General features: G+C 37.1%; 2 protein-coding genes and 1 long non-coding RNA gene across 3 annotated transcripts; all 3 read left to right on the top strand.

Moving 5' to 3' along the window:
- Positions 1–4013: 4013 nt before the first annotated feature.
- Positions 4014–5410, top strand: LOC113283667. The gene is made up of 2 exons (XR_003327574.1): positions 4014–4220; positions 4499–5410. It is a non-coding gene; the product is annotated as an uncharacterized LOC113283667 (long non-coding RNA).
- A 6961-nt stretch (positions 5411–12371) lies between these two features.
- LOC113283684 lies at positions 12372–13817 on the top strand. Its single transcript, XM_026533016.1, has 2 exons — positions 12372–12620; positions 12901–13817. The coding sequence occupies exons 1-2, from the start codon at positions 12518–12520 to the stop codon at positions 13500–13502; spliced, it is 705 nt and encodes a 234-aa protein (XP_026388801.1). The 5' UTR covers positions 12372–12517; the 3' UTR covers positions 13503–13817.
- Positions 13818–20685: 6868 nt separating this feature from the next.
- Positions 20686–22032, top strand: LOC113283674 (polyadenylate-binding protein 4-like). Its single transcript, XM_026533004.1, has 2 exons — positions 20686–20838; positions 21119–22032. Exons 1-2 carry the CDS (start codon positions 20736–20738, stop codon positions 21718–21720), a joined length of 705 nt encoding a protein of 234 aa, XP_026388789.1. The 5' UTR covers positions 20686–20735; the 3' UTR covers positions 21721–22032.
- The last annotated feature ends 477 nt before the right edge of the window (positions 22033–22509 follow it).

Genomic DNA, 22509 nt, shown 5'->3' on the forward strand with positions numbered 1-22509 from the left:
AAAAGCAATGACTGTAAATCACAAGAATGATGTATCAAAAAACATAGACCAAGCATACACTATCAAACGAAATCACACCCATTCAATAAAAATTATAAGTGAATTAAAAATAAATGCAAATAGTCATAAAAGAATTATTAGAATTACCACATGCGTGAAATATGGCTTCCTCCATCATCCCAGTGTTGGGGTTTATCTCCTCATATTAATCACTTTCTCAAAATACATGTTTATAGCTCAGAAGTTGATTAAAAGAGTGAAAAGAATAAAATCAGTGAATCTGAGACGCACAGAAAGCGTCCAGAGAAGAACGATAGAAAAGAAGTGCGTCTGTTTCTGTTGTTTTAAGACTGAGCCACGTCTCTCCTTGTTACTGTTGAAGAACGACTGTCTCTGAGAGTCTGCTCTTCGTGTTCTTCGTGCTCTTCAATGGCAGCAGCAGCAACAACAGTGTACAGAAATCTCCTTATTCACGCCTCCTGAGCTCTCCTATCGACCCCAAAATCCTCGTCCCCCCTTCTATATGACCCAACCAATCTATTTATATCAAAAAGACCGATTAAATCTCTCCCAAATCTTCCAAAATCTCTTCCTTTCTCTTCACGGAAAAGTTGCGGCAATTTCTTGTTTTAGAATTTATACGCGTTTATGAGCTTCCCCACTTATCTAAAACTCTTCCTTAGATAGATACAAAACTTTTGGAAGGTTTATAGCACTTTAATCTCTCTAAAATTTCCTAAAACAGGTCACACACGTGACTTTCCATATTTTGCTGTTGTGATAAAAATCCGTCGATTGAGCCCAAGTTGATTGAGTTAAACATCCATATTAGATTCCTAGACCCATAAGGCGTCTATCCTATGAAAATCAGAGGTTTAGTCGACCTCAAACTCCTCCAAATCACGATCACCAAATCTTCCAGTTAAGTTCTTTATTTTCCCGCCAAAACAGTATTTGAATGTCAAAGGGAAAGGTTACCCCTTATCCGGGATGCGGGGGCCGCATAACATTTATCCCTTGGGTGCCTTTTGTAAATTTTTTGGGATGTTTTTAACACTTCTTCGGGGTTCCTCTGGGGTATTTCTGGCATGTCTCCAACATACTTCTGGGGTGCTTCTGGTACGTTATCTACGGAGGTTCAAATGCCACATTTTGAGCCAATTTCGCTGCAAAAGCTTATTTTTCCAAAAACACCTACAAAGACACAAAAATCCATAATAAATACAAAATCGAGCACCAACAATATATACAAATGAGATTATATAACACAAAAACGTGTTATCACTCTGGAAGATCAATATTGATGAAATTATCTAAATTTATTTGAATAAAGAAGAGTTTATATTATGTTAATGTTATTTACTGTGGATGAAAAATTTATTTAATGCTCTTTAGTCGTCATCAAGATTAGCATGCGATTCAGGATGATGGGTATTCGGGGTTTAACCGAGTGATAATAGTCAACTTATGGAGACTCACAAAAAAAATCATGCAAAATACAAATTTTTTTGAAGAACTAAACTACAACGGAACCTATGGAATTCATATGTGAAAAGGTATGAGAGTAATATGAGGTCAGTTACCCGCCAATATATTCTGGCAGGTAACTGAACATATCTTTTTCCTACACCTATGGTACACCACTTATATGAAATTCAATTGAGATCGACATCCGACCGACTTATGTTCTCTAGTGAAACCGTATACCAAAACCAAGAACGTTGTGTCCATAGTACGATGAAAACAAAAAAAGAGAAAGCCCCGTCTTCCATCTTTTTTTCTTAATTATTTAGTCATGTAAATTTCCGTTGGATGTTTTCATCAAGAAAAATAAGCTCCCAGAAAAGAAAAAAAGGATGGACCATAAAAGCGAAGGAGTTGGTTCAGCTGTCGAAGATAAGAATCTTGGTTCGTTTTAGGTCACGATAAGCCTCAGCCAAGCTTGTACTCTCCACATAATAACTCACAAGGCTATAACAAGGATGCTAAAGGGTTATCATAGGAGAGTATGCGACGCCCTAACATCCAAACACAATTGGATCAAAAATATAGTAACATGATAGTAAAGTAAAATACGAATAGGGTTAAAATCGTAACATTAGTAAATGTTAGAATTGATGAAGTGGATGTGGATGATGTACTCTGGACTAGAGGTTCGTTTAGAGATGAAGGGTGTTTTCAGGCATACCTAAAAATTTATAGGCATACCAAGTGAAGACAAAAAGGGATACCAAATAACAAAATCAGAAAGCCCCTTAACCAAATTTTTTTATAATGACAAATCTGCCCTTTATATTAGTGTTAATAATCTGGATTAGTGATTAAAATTTTTGTTTGTGATTAAGATAATTTTCAGAATTATAAGGTTTGTTTGTAGATGAAAAATTTTGGGGGAAAAAAATTTTTATGAGAGGAGAAGGAGAAAGTGAGAATAAAAATTTCTTGATTCAATGGAGGATGAGGAGGGTATCATTCATCATACAAAAACCTAGTAAAATACATATCAACTACAACAATGATTCCCAAATGCCTGATTTCTTAGATTATGAGAATGATTTTGCGAATCATGAACAGTTCGTCTTACATCTATAAGCCGAACCAATCCCTTGATGAACAGTTCGGCTAGCTGAAACTGTTTAGGTATGTGCCGAACATATATTTTCCACTTCCAACCCATTTGCTAGACACTAGTTCGGCTTGTATAAAATTTTTCTAGAAAGACGAACCTATTCCTGAGAGTTCTGGAATAAAAAAATTTAACGGTTCGGCTTATATAATGAAAATCGTATGAGCCGAACCATTTCTTTCATGAATGAAAAGGGTATATTCTGCACAACCAAAATAATGAAGGGCATCTCATACAGTTTATTCTTTCCATTCATGAATGAAAAGGGTATTTCGTGTACTTCAACTAATGAACAGTTCGGCAAGCTGAAAGTGTTATTATTATGAGCCGAACCTACTAGTTCGGCTTGTTTAAAAATGTCATAATGAGCCGAACCTAATCCTGTGTGATCTGGAAGAAAAATTATGTGAGGTTCGGCTTATATTGAGAAAATCGTAAGCGCCGAACCTTTTGGTAGTACATGGTTCGGCTATTTATATAAGTATTATATAAGCCGAACCTGATCATTTATATTCCTGATAATTGTTGGGGTAAGAGTTTTGTATTGGTTCGGCACGTAATGTGAATATAATAGCCGAACCTCGTAAATGTGCAAGGTTCGGCACATATTATGATTATCGAATATGCCGAACCCCTATGCATCTTTATCTGTGACTAGGCTCGGATTGAAATTTCATGCCGAACTGTTCATATACACTTACATGAAGGTTTTGTGAAGAACACTATATTACCACCTGGGAAGTTCGGCTATCGTTTATAAATGAATTATCAGCCGAACTGTTCATAAGAACTTTCAGAACGAAGAACAATGAACAGTTCGGCTCATAATTCATCTCGCTAATCAACCGAACTTCGTTCTGTAACCACAACAAGTTCTAGTTTTTTCTCAATTAATCATATTTCATCAATCAAGAACAATAAAATAAGAGAGGGTTTATAGAAAATACATTCTAATCATCATTTTAAGAGTTGGTTCTTCACTCCGTTGAATTTATGCGTCCGATCCTTCAATTTCTTCGTGTCATTCAATTGGCGGATTCGAAGAAGATTTAGAATGATTACCTACTACTGATTCTTTGTGCCTGTTATTTTTGTAGTTGTGTTTGATCAACGATAAAATTTTCACCAATCGACGATTAAACTTTCACGATCAAATATTTTGTCGATGGTTTTGGGAGAGGGGATTGGGTAGAGAAGAAGAGAAGATGTTTAAGTTTAAAACTGATTTTGATTTTTGATTTTTAAATTAAGAATAAAGGTAATTTTAGATATGCCTAAAAACAGCCTTCTTAGATATGCCCTAGAAAGTGCTAGAGAGTTTGTCGGTTGAACAGCTGGGATTGGATCATAGATGGACGAAGTTGAAGCCCAACACACTCTATTATGTATATATAGACATAGTCTGTTCATGGAACCCTAAATAAAATCCAGAGCCGCTTCAATTTCTCGATCCATCAAAAGATAAAAGAAAAGAAAATCCGTCGATTAGTCATGTCGAAATCCACCGGCAGGTTTCATGAAGAAAAAGAAGTTCTTGAATTGAAAAGGCAAAAGATCGACCATGGAAGCCAAGGTGTTGGTTCTGCTGCTGAAGGTATTATCAATCTGAAATATTGCTATTAGTAATTCCCCTAAATCGGTTGAACTCCCTGATTTGAGGTTCGCTATTTTGCTTGTATTTTATTCGCTAAATAATCAATTGATGTGTTAAAAACCACAGGTGTATTTAGATTGATACTGTTAGTAACCCCCCTAAATCGATTAAACCCCCTGATTTGAGGGTCTAGTATTTATGTTTAAATAATCAATTTCAATTTTGAGATCCCAAGCCACCAATTAAAATTTCCTAATTCTCTAGTCTAAAAACCACAGGTGTGGATACCAAGAACCTCAAGACCCATACCTGCGGCAATTGTGGGATTATTGGTGATCACTGGACAATAAACACTATCCGTTTTAAAAACCTCCCAGCAGGTATCCTCAACAGTAACCTGAAACGGCTCTGCCTTGACTATGGCCCGGTTGTTCTGTTGAGATAATGAGAAACGTCGGTCAGGTATCCTTTGAGAACAGGGAAGGTGCACAAATGGCAATTGACAAGCTCAATGGTTCGACTTTTAAAGGTCACGTTATCACAGTCGAGTGGCCTTCTAAACAAGAACCCCAGATAAACTCATGCAGGCATTGTTTAAATACCGACTCGGATTTGATAGCTCGCAAGACATTGTTGGATTTGTTGTCCATAACACTATCCGTGTTAGATATTTCTCAGGAAATGACAAGTCAGACATAGCCACACTATGTGGTACTATTGGGCCAGTTTCTCGTGTTATTGGGCCTGAATTGTATGAGGGCCCGGAACATCTGAGGTTGCTTGTGACCTTTGAGAACAAGGAGGACGCAGTGAAGGCAATTGACACGCTCAACGGTTCTCTTTTTAAAGGTCGCGTTCTCACAGTCGAGCGGCCTTAAGGTTATATCTGTTCTCTCGCAGTTGAGTGGACTTCCACGAAATCGTATAAAGTTATCTCTGTAGTTTGTTATTTCTCGTATGTATTAACTCGTATCACTCTATCTAACCCAACTTATGCCTAAACCAAATTATGCCCTTGCGCAGGGTATGTTTGGGGCATATCTTTGAGTGCTATCTGTAGTTAGTTTATTTATGTTATCTGTTAACTGGAAATGCACACTTGATGGAAGTGTTTTATGAGCCGACCTCTCAGGCTGGATGATATTTTCATGTAGTTCAACTTTAATGCATGGTTTCCTTATATTACTATATAAACAAGAGTGTCATCTGTCATTATCCCTCTCAATTCAGATTAGAACGCTTTTGGGGTGTCTGTTGGGTCGAATCAACAGATTGACTATCTTTGCAAGGGCCTCTTAGCTTCACTGTACCGTTTATCATCAGATGGTGGCAACCACATTTTGGAGCATATTTTCAGTTAAAAGTAGTATGTTTTTTAGCACTGCAATGCGGTTAGTAGACCAAACAGTAGTGTTGCACCAAGTTTCCTCTATCCAATTCGAGTACAACCCTGTCTTTCATTCATAAACCTAACTTCATTGAAATCCCACGGATACACCACGGAATGGGCCAAATGGACTTCATTATATAAAGTTCTCTCCAAAGTCTTCTTCTTTCGGCAACACTGCAAGAAGCATAAACTCAAGAGAAAAGCAAAGAAAAATAACCAATGCAGTTTTTAAAGGGTTTTTGGCCGAAACTATGTTTGATTTCAATAATAGGGTGAAAACTGGATGGGAATAATAGGGTGAAAACTGGATGGGGTTGGCGAACGTGACCAAAACTAAATGTATTTTGGTATTTGGACGTTTCTGCCCTTACCTTTTTATTTTATGACCTGTTTTTCCTTGTCCGTTCCCAACATCCGATTTTATTTTTTAACAGTTACCGATTATTATTTGACTGGCTTACGTGGGTTTTGGGATAACTCATCCAGACACCGTATAAATGTCGGGAGGATAGGTATAAGGGATATCTATCAGAGTCTCGACATCAATTTTGTGGAGTCCCGACACTGCATATTTGGATCTCATTATACGTTTACTAAACGTGATTATCAAAAAATTATACAATCATTAGCGAAATAGTTATTATTAATCGGCCTCGATGTCTAGATGTTGTTACTCAAATCTTTTATTTCTCATCTTGCTCTTCACTTCTATTTCTTCAACTTCAGGTCTCCAAAGAGCTCATTTTTCTTCTTCCACAGAACATACACCACACCCATCTTGCTTTATCGAGTCTTTCCTGGATGTTGTCTTGGCCATGTTGATTGTTCGTCCATGTGAATGGGTCCCCTTTGAAACTAAGATCAATGTGTCCCATCTGATCCATTAAATTAAGAAAAGGATGTGATTGTGCATTGGTGACTGGTATGCCGTCTTTTTTCTCTGATTGGTCTGTCACTTCGTTGAAATCTCCCAGGAGTAATCAAGGTGTTGAAGTGCTAGGAAAAATTGTTGAAAAGACTTCCCAAAAGAATTTTCTTAGGTCTGGGTGTGGAGGGCATACATACCTGTGCAATTCCAAAGAGGGCCTGGAGCAGGGGGTGTGAAGAGTGCATGAATGTAATTCAGGGACTTCAAGATGATTTGGACATTGACCTCGTTTTCCATAATAGGCATAAGCCTCCCTTTCAACCTTCTTTAAGAACACAATAATGGTTTTGAAATTATAATGTTTGCGTGATGCGCATGATTTGAAATACATTGGACAACGTTTCTGAAAGCAATAAAATGGTCGGTTTATACGTCGAGATAAGTCACGTAGGTGTTGAATTGTTGTTGGTTGGTTTAAACCTTGATAATTCCATGATAGAGTAGTCATATTCCGTGGTTTGGAATGATATTGATGGTAATCTTGGTGGAATTATTGCACTAATCACTAATTATATTAACCGAATGATACAACTAATCACTACACTAACTTAATTGAAATGGGTAATTTTGATATTCTTACTAACCTCCCCAAATCGATTAAACCCCCTGATTTGAGGGTCGCTAATTGCTAATATTTATGTTTAACTACACCACACTTATCTTGCTCTTCACTTCAGGTCTCCAAAGAGCTCATTTTTCTTCTTCCACAGAACATACACCACACCCATCTTGCTTTATCGAGTCTTTCCTGGATGTTGTCTTGGCCATGTTGATTGTTCGTCCATGTGAATGGGTCCCCTTTGAAACCAAGAACAATGTGTCCCATCTGATCCATTAAATTAAGAAAAGGATGTGTTTGTGCATTGGTGACTGGTATGCCGTCTTTTTTCTCTGATTGGTCTGTCACTTCGTTGAAATCTCCCAGGAGTAATCAAGGTGTTAAAGTGCTGGGAAAAATTGTTGGAAAGTCTTCCCAAAAGAATTTTCTTAGGTCTAGGTGTGGAGGGCATACATACCTGTGCAATTCCAAGGAGGGCCTGGAGTAGGGGTGGTGAAGAGTGCATGAATGTAATTCAGGGACTTCAAGATGATTTGGACATTGACCTCGTTTTACATAATAGGCATAAGCCTTCCTTTCACCTTCTTTAGGAACAAATAATGGTTTTGAATTATAATGTTTGCGCGATGTATTATTTGAACTACATTGGACAACGTTTCTGAAAGCAATAAAATGGTCGGTTTATACGTCGAGATAAGTCATGTAGGTGCTGAATTGTTGTTGGTTGGTTTAAACCTTGATAATTCCATGTTAGAGTAGTCATATTCCGTGGTTTGGAATGATATTGATGGTAATCTTGGTGGAACTATCTTGACTGGACTTGGTGGGTTCAAATTTGTGTGTTCCTCGAGGTTCTTCTAAATGAAATGGTATAAGAGATTGAGTGTTGAATTATAGGCTTGGGTATGGGAAGGTGTTTTGTAATTGATGTTGTGAAATACTCTGTGATGTAATTTTAAAGTGGTAAGTTTTTTCGTTCACTCGGACTTGTGTAGACTCGATTTTAGACTCAAAAATAGAAAACACTAAAAATAAAGGAAATATATCACAAAAGGTTATCACAGTATCGAGAGGTACTGAGACTCAGGATTCCACCAAATTCCATTCATGTGACTCAAATAATAATTCCAATCAATTACAGTTCAAATAATAAAAATATGGACTCTTGTTCTTTGCCAAAATAGATTTTTGAAAAGCAATGACTGTAAATCACAAGCATGATGTATCAAAAATACATAGACCAAGCATACACTATCAAACGAAATCACACCCATTCAATAAAAATTATAAGTGAATTAAAAATAAATGCAAATAGTCATAAAAGAATTATTAGAATTACCACATGCGTGAAATATGGCTTCCTCCATCATCCCAGTGTTGGGGTTTAGCTCCTCATATTAATCACTTTCTCAAAATACATGTTTATAGCTCAGAAGTTGATTAAAAGAGTGAAAAGAATAAAATCAGTGAATCTGAGACGCACAGAAAGCGTCCAGAGAAGAACGATAGAAAAGAAGTGCGTCTGTTTTTGTTGTTTTAAGACTGAGCCACGTCTCTCCTTGTTACTGTTGAAGAACGACTGTCTCTGAGAGTCTGCTCTTCGTGTTCTTCGTGCTCTTCAATGGCAGCAGCAGCAACAACAGTGTACAGAAATCTCCTTATTCACGCCTCCTGAGCTCTCCTATCGACCCCAAAATCCTCGTCCCCCCTTCTATATGACCCAACCAATCTATTTATATCAAAAAGACCGATTAAATCTCTCCAAAATCTTCCAAAATCTCTTCCTTTCTCTTCACGGAAAAGTTGCGGCAATTTCTTGTTTTAGAATTTATACGCGTTTATGAGCTTCCCCACTTATCTAAAACTCTTCCTTAGATAGATACAAAACTTTTGGAAGGTTTATAGCACTTTAATCTCTCTAAAATTTCCTAAAACAGGTCACACACGTGACTTTCCATATTTTGCTGTTGTGATAAAAATCCGTCAATTGAGCCCAAGTTGATTGAGTTAAACATCCATATTAGATTCCTAGACCCATAAGGCGTCTATCCTATGAAAATCAGAGGTTTAGTCGACCTCAAACTCCTCCAAATCACGATCACCAAATCTTCCAGTTAAGTTCTTTATTTTCCCGCCAAAACAATATTTGAATGTCAAAGGGAGAGGTTACCCTTTATCCGGGATGCTGGGGTCCGCATAACATTTATCCCTTGGGTGCCTTTTGTAAATTTTTTGGGATGTTTTTAACACTTATTCGGGGTTCCTCTGGGGTATTTCGGGCATGTATCCAACATACTTCTGGGGTGCTTCTGGTACGTTATCTACGGAGGTTCAAATGCCACATTTTGAGCCAATTTCGCTGCAAAAGCTTATTTTTCCAAAAACACCTACAAAGACACAAAAAGCCATAATAAATACAAAATCGAGCACCAACAATATATACAAATGAGATTATATAAGACACAAAAACGTGTTATCACTCTGGAAGATCAATATTGATGAAATTATCTAAATTTATTTGAATAAAAGAAGAGTTTATATTATGTTAATGTTATTTATTGTGGATGAAAAATTTATTTAATGCTCTTTAGTCGTCATCAAGATTAGGATGCGATTCAGGATGATGGGTATTCGGGGTTTAACCGAGTGATAATAGTCAACTTATGGAGACTCACAAAAAAAAATCATGCAAAATACAAAATTTTTTTGAAGAACTAAACTACAACGGAACCTATGGAATTCATATGTGAAAAGGTATGAGAGTAATATGAGGTCAGTTACCCGCCAATATATTCTGGCAGGTAACTGAACATATCTTTTTCCTACACCTATGGTACACCACTTATATGAAATTCAATTGAGATCGACATCCGACCGACTTATGTTCTCTAGTGAAACCGTATACCAAAACCAAGAACGTTGTGTCCATAGTACGATGAAAACAAACGAAAAGAGAAAGTCCCCGTCTTCCATCTTTATTTTTCTTAATTATTTAGTCATGTAAATTTCCGTTGGATGTTTTCATCAAGAAAAATAAGCTCCCCGAGAAAAGAAAAAAGAGGATGGACCATAAAAGCGAAGGAGTTGGTTCAGCTGTCGAAGATAAGAATCTTAGTTCGTTTTAGTCACGATAAGCCTCATCCAAGCTTGTACTCTCCACATAATAACTCACAAGGCTATAACAAGGATGCTAAAGGGTTATCATAGGAGAGTATGCGACGCCCTAACATCCAAACACAATTGGATCAAAAAAATATAGTAACATGATAGTAAAGTAAAATACGAATAGGGTTAAAATCGTAACATTAGTAAATGTTAGAATTGATGAAGTGGATGTGGATGATGTACTCTGGACTAGAGGTTCGTTTAGAGATGAAGGGTGTTTTTAGGCATACCAAGTGAAGACAAAAAGGGATACCAAATAACAAAATCAGAAAGCCCCTTAACCAAATTTTTTTATAATGACAAATCTGCCCTTTATGTATTAGTGTTAATAATCTGGATTAGTGATTAAAATTTTTGTTTGTGATTAAGCTAATTTTCAGAATTATAAGGTTTGTTTGTGTAGATGAAAAATTTTGGGGGAAAAAAATTTTTTTTTAGAAGGAGAGAAGGAGAAGGAGAAAGTGAGAATAAAAATTTATTGATTCAATGGAGGATGAGGAGGGTCATTCTTCATACAAAAAACCTAGTAAAATACATTTCAACTACAACAATGATTCCCAAATGCCTGATTTCTTAGATTATGAGAATGATTTTGCGAATCATGAACAGTTCGTCTTACATCTATAAGCCGAACCAATCCCTTGATGAACAGTTCGGCTAGCTGAAACTGTTTAGGTATGTGCCGAACATATATTTTCCACTTCCAACCCATTTGCTAGACACTAGTTCGTCTTGTATAAAATTTTTCTAGAAAGCCGAACCTATTCCTGAGAGTTCTGGAATAAAAAAATTTAACGGTTCGACTTATATAATGAAAATCGTATGAGCCGAACCATTTCTTTCATGAATGAAAAGGGTATATTCTGCACAACCAAAATAATGAAGGGCATCTCATACAGTTTATTCTTTCCATTCATGAATGAAAAGGGTATTTCGTGTACTTCAACTAATGAACAGTTCGGCAAGCTGAAAGTGTTATTATTATGAGCCGAACCTACTAGTTCGGCTTGTTTAAAAATGTCATAATGAGCCGAACCTAATCCTGTGTGATCTGGAAGAAAAATTATGTGAGGTTCGGCTTATATTGAGAAAATCGTAAGCGCCGAACCTTTTGGTAGTACATGGTTCGGCTATTTATATAAGTATTATATAAGCCAACCTGATCATTTATATTCCTGATAATTGTTGGGGTAAGAATTTTGTATTGGTTCGGCACGTAATGTGAATATTGTAATAGCCGAACCTCGTAAATGTGCAAGGTTCGGCACATATTATGATTATCGAATATGCCGAACCCCTATGCATCTTTATCTGTGACTAGGCTCGGCTTGAAATTTCATGCCGAACTGTTCATATACACTTACATAAAGGTTTTGTGAAGAACACTGTATTACCACCTGGGAAGTTCGGCTATCGTTTATAAATGAATTATCAGCCGAACTGTTCATAAGAACTTTCAGAACGAAGAACAATGAACAGTTCGGCTCATAATTCATCTCGCTAATCAGCCAAACTTCGTTCTGTAACCACAACAAGTTCTAGTTTTTTCTCAATGAATCATATTTCATCAATCAAGAACAATAAAATAAGAGAGGGTTTATAGAAAATACATTCTAATCATCATTTTAAGAGTTGGTTGTTCACTCCGTTGAATTTATGCGTCCTTCAATTTCTTCGTGTCATTCAATTGGCGGATTCGAAGAAGATTTAGGATGACTACCTACTACTGATTTCTTTGTGCCTGTTATTTTTGTAGTTGTGTTTGATCAACGATAAAATTTTCACCAATCGACGATTAAACTTCCACGATCAAATATTTTGTCGATGGTTTTGGGAGAGGGGATTGGGTAGAGAAGAAGAGAAGATGTTTAAGTTTAAAACTGATTTTGGTTTTTGGTTTTTAAATTAAGAATAAAGGTAATGTAATAATATATATTGTTTAAGGGTATATAGGTCATTTCATACCCGTTAGAACCCCTTATAAACACACCCTAGTTAGGAAAATAAATTGGTATGCCTAGAAAATTTTAGGTATGCCTAAAAACAGCCTTCTTAGATATGCCCTAGAAAGTGCTAGAGAGTTTTGTCGGTTGAACAGCTGGGATTGGATCATAGATGGACGAAGTTGAAGCCCAACACACTCTATTATGTATATATAGACATAGTCTGTTCATGGAACCCTAAATAAAATCTAGAGCCGCTTCAATTTCTCGATCCATCAAAAGATAAAAGAAAAGAAAATCCGTCGATTAGTCATGTCGAAATCCACCGGCAGGTTTCATGAAGAAAAAGAAGTTCTTGAATTGAAAAGGCAAAAGATCGACCATGGAAGCCAAGGTGTTGGTTCTGCTGCTGAAGGTATTATCAATCTGAAATATTGCTATTAGTAATTCCCTTAAATCGGTTGAACTCCCTGATTTGAGGTTCGCTATTTTGCTTGTATTTTATGTTCGCTAAATAATCAATTGATGTGCTAAAAACCACAGGTGTATTTAGATTGATACTGTTAGTAACCCCCTTAAATCGATTAAACCCCCTGATTTGAGGGTCTAGTATTTATGTTTAAATAATCAATTTCAATTTTGAGATCCCAAGCCACCAATTAAAATTTCCTAATTCTCTAGTCTAAAAACCACAGGTGTTGATACCAAGAACCTCAAGACCCATACCTGCGGCAATTGTGGGATTATTGGTGATCACTGGACAATAAACACTATCCGTTTTAAAAACCTCCCAGCAGGTATCCTCAACAATAACCTGAAACGGCTCTGCCTTGACTATGGCCCGGTTGTTCGTGTTGAGATAATGGGAGACGTCGGTCAGGTATCCTTTGAGAACAGGGAAGGTGCACAAATGGCAATTGACAAGCTCAATGGTTCGACTTTTAAAGGTCACGTTATCACAGTCGAGTGGCCTTCTAAACAAGAACCCCAGATAAACTCATGCAGACATTGTTTAAATACGGACTCGGATTTGATAGCTCTCAAGTCATTGTTGGATTTGTTTGTCCATAACACTATCCGTGTTAGATATTTCTCAGGAAATGACAAGTCAGACATAGCCACACTATGTGGTACTATTGGGCCAGTTTCTCGTGTTATTGGGCCTGAATTGTATGAGGGCCCGGAACATCTGAGGTTGCTGGTGACCTTTGAGAACAAGGAGGATGCAGTGAAGGCAATTGACACGCTCAACGGTTCTCTTTTTAAAGGTCGCGTTCTCACAGTCGAGCGGCCTTAAGGTTATATCTGTTCTCTCGCAGTCGAGTGGCCTTCCACGAAATCGTATAAAGTTATCTCTGTAGTTTGTTATTTCTCGTATGTATTAACTCGTATCACTCATCTAACCCAACTTATGCCTAAACCAAATTATGCCCTTGCGCAGGGTATGTTTGGGGCATATCTTTGAGTGCTATCTGTAGTTAGTTTATTTATGTTATCTGTTAACTGGAAATGCACACTTGATGGAAGTGTTTTATGAGCCGACCTCTCAGGCTGGATGATATTTTCATGTAGTTCAACTTTAATGCATGGTTTCCTTATATTACTATATAAACAAGAGTGTCATCTGTCATTATCCCTCTCAATTCAGATTAGAACGCTTTTGGGGTGTCTGTTGGGTCGAATCAACAGATTGACTATCTTTGCAAGGGCCTATAAGCTTCACTGTACCGTTTATCATCAGATGGTGGCAACCACATTTTGGAGCATATTTTCAGTTAAAAGTAGTATGTTTTTTAGCACTGCAATGCGGTTAGTAGACCAAACAGTAGTGTTGCACCAAGTTTCCTCTATCCAATTCGAGTACAACCCTGTCTTTCATTCATAAACCTAACTTCATTGAAATCCCACGGATACACCACGGAATGGGCCAAATGAACTTCATTATATAAAGTTCTCTCCAAAGTCTTCTTCTTTCGGCAACACTGCAAGAAGCATAAACTCAAGAGAAAAGCAAAGAAAAATAACCAATGCAGTTTTTAAAGGGTTTTTGGCCGAAACTATGTTTGATTTCAATAATAGGGTGAAAACTGGATGGGAATAATAGGGTGAAAACTGGATGGGGTTGGCGAACGTGACCAAAACTAAATGTATTTTGGTATTTGGACTTTCTGCCCGTACCTTTTTATTTTATGACCTGTTTTTCCTTGTCCGTTCCCAACATCCGATTTTATTTTTTAACAGTTACCGATTATTATTTGACTGTGGCTTACGTGGGTTTTGGGATAACTCATCCAGACACCGTATAAATGTCGGGAGGATAGGTATAAGGGATATCTATCAGAGTCTCGACATCAATTTTGTGGAGTCCCGACACTGCATATTTGGATCTCATTATACGTTTACTAAACGTGATTATCAAAAAATTATACAATCATTAGCTAAATAGTTATTATTAATCGGCCTCGATGTCTAGATGTTGTTACTCAAATCTTTTATTTCTCATCTTGCTCTTCACTTCTATTTCTTCAACTTCAGGTCTCCAAAGAGCTCATTTTTCTTCTTCCACAGAACATACACCACACCCATCTTGCTTTATCGAGTCTTTCCTGGATGTTGTATTGGCCATGTTGTGAATAGGTCCCCTTTGAAACTAAGATCAATGTGTCCCATCTGATCCATTAAATTAAGAAAAGGATGTGATTGTGCATTGGTGACTGGTATGCCGTCTTTTTTCTCTGATTGGTCTGTCACTTCGTTCAAATCTCCCAGGAGTAATCAAGTGTTGAAGTGCTGGGAAAAATTGTTGAAAAGACTTCCCAAAAGAATTTTCTTAGGTCTGGGTGTGGAGGGCATACATACCTGTGCAATTCCAAAGAGGGCCTGGAGTAGGGGGTGTGAAGAGTGCATGAATGTAATTCAGGGACTTCAAGATGATTTGGACATTGACCTCGTTTTCCATAATAGGCATAAGCCTCCCTTTCAACCTTCTTTAAGAACACAATAATGGTTTTGAAATTATAATGTTTGCGCGATGCGCATGATTTGAAATAAATTGGACAACGTTTCTGAAAGCAATAAAATGGTCGGTTTATACGTCGAGATAAGTCACGTAGGTGTTGAATTGTTGTTGGTTGGTTTAAACCTTGATAATTCCATGATAGAGTAGTCATATTCCGTGGTTTGGAATGATATTGATGGTAATCTTGGTGGAATTATTGCACTAATCACTAATTATATTAACCGAATGATACAACTAATCACTACACTAACTTAATTGAAATGGGTAATTTTGATATTCTTACTAACCTCCCAAATCGAAAAAACCCCCTGATTTGAGGGTCGCTAATTGCTAATTTATGTTTAACTACACCACACTTATCTTGCTCTTCACTTCAGGTCTCCAAAGAGCTCATTTTTTTCTTCCACAGAACATACACCACACCCATCTTGCTTTATCGAGTCTTTCCTGGATGTTGTCTTGGCCATGTTGATTGTTCGTCCATGTGAATGGGTCCCCTTTGAAACCAAGAACAATGTGTCCCATCTGATCCATTAAATTAAGAAAAGGATGTGTTTGTGCATTGGTGACTGGTATGCCGTCTTTTTCTCTGATTGGTCTGTCACTTCGTTGAATCTCCCAGGAGTAATCAAGGTGTTAAAGTGCTGGGAAAAATTGTTGGAAAGTCTTCCCAAAAGATTTTCTTAGGTCTAGGTGTTGGAGGCATACATACCTGTGCAATTCCAAGGAGGGCATGGAGTAGGGGGTGTTGAAGAGTGCATGAATGTAATTCAGGGACTTCAAGATGATTGGACATGACCTGCTTTTACATAATAGGCATAAGCCTACCTTTCAACCTTCTTTAAGAACACAATAATGGTTTTTGAAATTATATGTTTGCGCGATGTGCATTATTTGAACTACATGGACAACGTTTCTGAAAGCATTAAAATGGTCGGTTTATACGTCGAGATAAGTCATGTAGGTGCTGAATTGTTGTTGGTTGGTTTAAACCTTGATAATTCCATGTTAGAGTAGTCATATTTCCGTGGTTTGGAATGATTTGATGGTAATCTTGGTGGAACTATCTTGACTGGACTTGGTGGGTTCAAATTTGTGTGTTCCCGAGGTTCTTCTAAATGAAATGGTATAAGAGATTGAGTGTTGAATATAGGATTGGGTATGGGAAAGTGTTTTGTAATTGATGTTGTGAAATACTCTGTGATGTAATTTTAAAGTGGTAAGTTTTTTTCGTTCACCTCGGACTGTGTAGTCGATTTTAGACTCAAAAATAGAAACACTAAAAATAAAGGAAATATATTCACAAAAGGTTATCACAGTATCGAGAGGTACTTAGGAACTCAGGATTCCACCAAATTCCATTTCATGTGACTCAAATAATAATTCCAATCAATTACGTTCAAATAAAAAATATGGACTCTTGTTCTTTGCCAAAATAGATTTTTGAAAAGCAATGACTGTAAATCACAAGAATGATATCAAAAATACATAGACCAAGCATACACTATCAAACGAAATCACACCCATTCAATAAAATTATAAGTGAATTAAAATAAATGCAAATAGTCATAAAAGAATTATTAGAATTACCACATGCGTGAAATATGGCTTCCTCCATCATCCCAGTGTTGGGGTTTATCTCCTCATATTAATCACTTCTCAAAATACATGTTTATAGCTCAGAAGTTGATTAAAGAGTGAAAAGAATAAAAGCAGTGAATCTGAGACGCACAGAAGCGTCCAGAGAAGAACGATAGAAAAGAAGTGCGTCTGTTCTGTTGTTTTAAGACTGAGCCACGTCTCCTGTTACTGTTGAAGAACGACTGTCTCTGAGAGTCTGCTCTTCGTGTTCTTCGTGCTCTTCAATGGCATAGCAGCAGCAACAACAGTGTACAGAAATCTCTTATTCACGCCTCCGAGCTCTCCTATCGACCCCAAACTCCTCGTCCCCCCTTCTATAGACCCAACCAATCTATTTATATCAAAAAGACCGATTAAATCTCTCCCAAATCTTCAAATCTCTTCTTCCGCTGACGGAAAGTTGCGGCAATTTCTTGTTTTAGAATTTATACGCGTTTATGAGCTTCCCCACTTATCTAAACTCTTCCTTAGATAGATACAAATCTTTGGAAGGTTTATAGCACTTTTATCTCCTAAAATTCCTTAAAACAGGTCACACACGTGACTTTCCATATTTCTGTTGTGATAAAAAATCCGTCGATGAGCCCAAGTTGATTGAGTAAACATCCATATAGATCCTAGACCCATAAGGCTCTATCTATGAAAATCGAGTTTAGTCGACCTCAAACTCCTCCAAATCACGATCACCAAATCTTCCAGTTAAGTTCTTTATTTCCCGCCAAAACAGTATTTGAATGTCAAAGGGAAAGGTTACCCCTTATCCGGGATGCGGGGGCCGCATAACATTTATCCCTTGGGTGCCTTTGTAAATTTTTTGGGATGTTTTTTAAACACTTCTCGCGGGGTTCCTCTGGGGTATTCTGGCATGTCTCCAACATACTTCTGGGTGCTTCTGGTACGTTATCTACGGGGTTCAAATGCCACATTTTGACCAATTTCGCTGGCAAAGCTTATTTTTCCAAAACACCTACAAAGAACAAAAATCCATAATAATACAAATCGAGCACCAACAATATATACAAATGAGATTAATAAGACACAAAAACGTGTTCACTCTGGGAAGATCAATATGATGAAATTATCTAATTTATTTGAATAAAAGAAGAGTTTATATTATGTTCATGTTATTACTGTGGAGTGAAAAATTTATTAATGCTCTTTAGTCGTCATCAAGATTAGCATGTGATTCAGGATGATGGGTATTCGGGTTTAATAACAGAGTGATAATAGTCAACTTATGGGACTCACAAAAAAATCATGCAAAATACAATTTTTTTGAAGAACGAAATACAACGGAACCTATGGAATTCATATGTGAAAAGGTATGAGAGTAATATGAGGTCAGTTACCCCCATACATTCTGGCAGGTAACTGAACATATCTTTTTTCCTACACCTATGTACACCACTTATATGAAATCAATTGAGATCGACATCCGACGGACTATTGTTCTCTAGTGAAACCGTATCCAAACCAAGAACGTTGTGTCCATAGTACTATGAAAACAAATGAAAAGAGAAAGCCCCGTCTTCCATCTTTTATTTTTCTTAATTATTTAGTCATGTAAATTTCCGTTGTATGTTTTCATCAAGAAAAATAAGCTCCCGAGAAAAAAAAAGGATGGACCATAAAAGCGAAGGAGTGGTTCAGCTGTCGAAGATAAGAACTGGTTCGTTTTAGGTCACGATAAGCCTCTGCACGCTTGTACTCTCCACATAATAACTCACAAGGCTATAACAAGGATGCTAAAGGGTTATCATAGGAGAGTAGCGACGCCCTAACATCCAAACCACAATTGGATCAAAATATATAGTAACATGAGTAGTAAGTAAAATACGAATAGGGTTAAAATCGTAACATAGTAATGTTAGAATGATGAAGTGGATGGGTGGATGTACTCTGGACTAGAGGTTCGTTTAGAGATGAAGGGTGTTTTCAGGCATACCTAAAATTTATAGGCATACCAAGTGAGACAAAAAGGGATACCAATAACAAAATCAGAAAGCCCCTTAACCAAATTTTTTTAATGACAATCTGCCCTTTATATATTAGTGTTAAAATCTGGATTAGTGATTAAAAATTTTTGTTTGTGATTAAGATAATTTTCAGAATTATAAGGTTTGTTTGTGTAGATGAAAAATTTTTGGGGGAAAAAAATTTTTATCAGAGAAGAAGGAGAAAGTGAGAATAAAATTTCTTGATTCAATGGAGGATGAGGAGGATCATCTTCATACAAAAAACCTAGTAAAATACATATCAACTACAACAATGATTCCAAATGCTGATTTCTTAGAGTTATGAGAATGATTTTGCGAATCATGAACAGTTCGTCTTACATCTATAAGCCGAACCAATCCCTTGATGACAGTTCGGCTAGCTGAAACTGTTTAGGTATGTGCCAACATATATTTTCCACTTCCAACCCATTTGCTAGACACTAGTTCGGCTTGTATAAAATTTTTCTAGAAAGACGAACCTATTCCTGAGAGTTCTGGAATAAAAAAATTTAACGGTTCGGCTTATATAATGAAAATCGTATGAGCCGAACCATTTCTTTCATGAATGAAAAGGGTATATTCTGCACAACCAAAATAATGAAGGGCATCTCATACAGTTTATTCTTTCCATTCATGAATGAAAAGGGTATTTCGTGTACTTCAGCTAATGAACAGTTCGGCAAGCTGAAAGTGTTATTATTATGAGCCGAACCTACTAGTTCGGCTTGTTTAAAAATGTCATAATGAGCCGAACCTAATCCTGTGTGATCTGGAAGAAAAATTATGTGAGGTTCGGCTTATATTGAGAAAATCGTAAGCGCCGAACCTTTTGGTAGTACATGGTTAGGCTATTTATATAAGTATTATATAAGCCGACCTGATCATTTATATTCCTGATAATTGTTGGGGTAAGAGTTTTGTATTGGTTCGGCACGTAATGTGAATATTGTAATAGCCGAACCTCGTAAATGTGCAAGGTTCGGCACATATTATGATTATCGAATATGCCGAACCCCTATGCATCTTTATCTGTGACTAGGCTCGGATTGAAATTTCATGCCGAACTGTTCATATACACTTACATGAAGGTTTTGTGAAGAACACTATATTACCACCTGGGAAGTTCGGCTATCGTTTATAAATGAATTATCAGCCGAACTGTTCATAAGAACTTTCAGAACGAAGAACAATGAACAGTTCGGCTCATAATTCATCTCGCTAATCAACCGAACTTCGTTCTGTAACCACAACAAGTTCTAGTTTTTTCTCAATTAATCATATTTCATCAATCAAGAACAATAAAATAAGAGAGGGTTTATAGAAAATACATTCTAATCATCATTTTAAGAGTTGGTTCTTCACTCCGTTGAATTTATGCGTCCGATCCTTCAATTTCTTCGTGTCATTCAATTGGCGGATTCGAAGAAGATTTAGAATGATTACCTACTACTGATTCTTTGTGCCTGTTATTTTTGTAGTTGTGTTTGATCAACGATAAAATTTTCACCAATCGACGATTAAACTTTCACGATCAAATATTTTGTCGATGGTTTTGGGAGAGGGGATTGGGTAGAGAAGAAGAGAAGATGTTTAAGTTTAAAACTGATTTTGATTTTTGATTTTTAAATTAAGAATAAAGGTAATTTTAGGTATGCCTAAAAACAGCCTTCTTAGATATGCCCTAGAAAGTGCTAGAGAGTTTTGTCGGTTGAACAGCTGGGATTGGATCATAGATGGACGAAGTTGAAGCCCAACACACTCTATTATGTATATATAGACATAGTCTGTTCATGGAACCCTAAATAAAATCCAGAGCCGCTTCAATTTCTCGATCCATCAAAAGATAAAAGAAAAGAAAATCCGTCGATTAGTCATGTCGAAATCCACCGGCAGGTTTCATGAAGAAAAAGAAGTTCTTGAATTGAAAAGGCAAAAGATCGACCATGGAAGCCAAGGTGTTGGTTCTGCTGCTGAAGGTATTATCAATCTGAAATATTGCTATTAGTAATTCCCCTAAATCGGTTGAACTCCCTGATTTGAGGTTCGCTATTTTGCTTGTATTTTATGTTCGCTAAATAATCAATTGATGTGTTAAAAACCACAGGTGTATTTAGATTGATACTGTTAGTAACCCCCCTAAATCGATTAAACCCCCTGATTTGAGGGTCTAGTATTTATGTTTAAATAATCAATTTCAATTTTGAGATCCCAAGCCACCAATTAAAATTTCCTAATTCTCTAGTCTAAAAACCACAGGTGTGGATACCAAGAACCTCAAGACCCATACCTGCGGCAATTGTGGGATTATTGGTGATCACTGGACAATAAACACTATCCGTTTTAAAAACCTCCCAGCAGGTATCCTCAACAGTAACCTGAAACGGCTCTGCCTTGACTATGGCCCGGTTGTTCGTGTTGAGATAATGAGAAACGTCGGTCAGGTATCCTTTGAGAACAGGGAAGGTGCACAAATGGCAATTGACAAGCTCAATGGTTCGACTTTTAAAGGTCACGTTATCACAGTCGAGTGGCCTTCTAAACAAGAACCCCAGATAAACTCATGCAGGCATTGTTTAAATACCGACTCGGATTTGATAGCTCGCAAGACATTGTTGGATTTGTTTGTCCATAACACTATCCGTGTTAGATATTTCTCAGGAAATGACAAGTCAGACATAGCCACACTATGTGGTACTATTGGGCCAGTTTCTCGTGTTATTGGGCCTGAATTGTATGAGGGCCCGGAACATCTGAGGTTGCTTGTGACCTTTGAGAACAAGGAGGACGCAGTGAAGGCAATTGACACGCTCAACGGTTCTCTTTTTAAAGGTCGCGTTCTCACAGTCGAGCGGCCTTAAGGTTATATCTGTTCTCTCGCAGTTGAGTGGACTTCCACGAAATCGTATAAAGTTATCTCTGTAGTTTGTTATTTCTCGTATGTATTAACTCGTATCACTCTATCTAACCCAACTTATGCCTAAACCAAATTATGCCCTTGCGCAGGGTATGTTTGGGGCATATCTTTGAGTGCTATCTGTAGTTAGTTTATTTATGTTATCTGTTAACTGGAAATGCACACTTGATGGAAGTGTTTTATGAGCCGACCTCTCAGGCTGGATGATATTTTCATGTAGTTCAACTTTAATGCATGGTTTCCTTATATTACTATATAAACAAGAGTGTCATCTGTCATTATCCCTCTCAATTCAGATTAGAACGCTTTTGGGGTGTCTGTTGGGTCGAATCAACAGATTGACTATCTTTGCAAGGGCCTCTTAGCTTCACTGTACCGTTTATCATCAGATGGTGGCAACCACATTTTGGAGCATATTTTCAGTTAAAAGTAGTATGTTTTTTTAGCACTGCAATGCGGTTAGTAGACCAAACAGTAGTGTTGCACCAAGTTTCCTCTATCCAATTCGAGTACAACCCTGTCTTTCATTCATAAACCTAACTTCATTGAAATCCCACGGATACACCACGGAATGGGCCAAATGGACTTCATTATATAAAGTTCTCTCCAAAGTCTTCTTCTTTCGGCAACACTGCAAGAAGCATAAACTCAAGAGAAAAGCAAAGAAAAATAACCAATGCAGTTTTTAAAGGGTTTTTGGCCGAAACTATGTTTGATTTCAATAATAGTGTGA

The sequence above is a fragment of the Papaver somniferum genome, chromosome 1 (genome assembly GCF_003573695.1).
Source record: "Papaver somniferum cultivar HN1 chromosome 1, ASM357369v1, whole genome shotgun sequence".
In the NCBI taxonomy this organism is placed as follows: domain Eukaryota; kingdom Viridiplantae; phylum Streptophyta; class Magnoliopsida; order Ranunculales; family Papaveraceae; genus Papaver; species Papaver somniferum.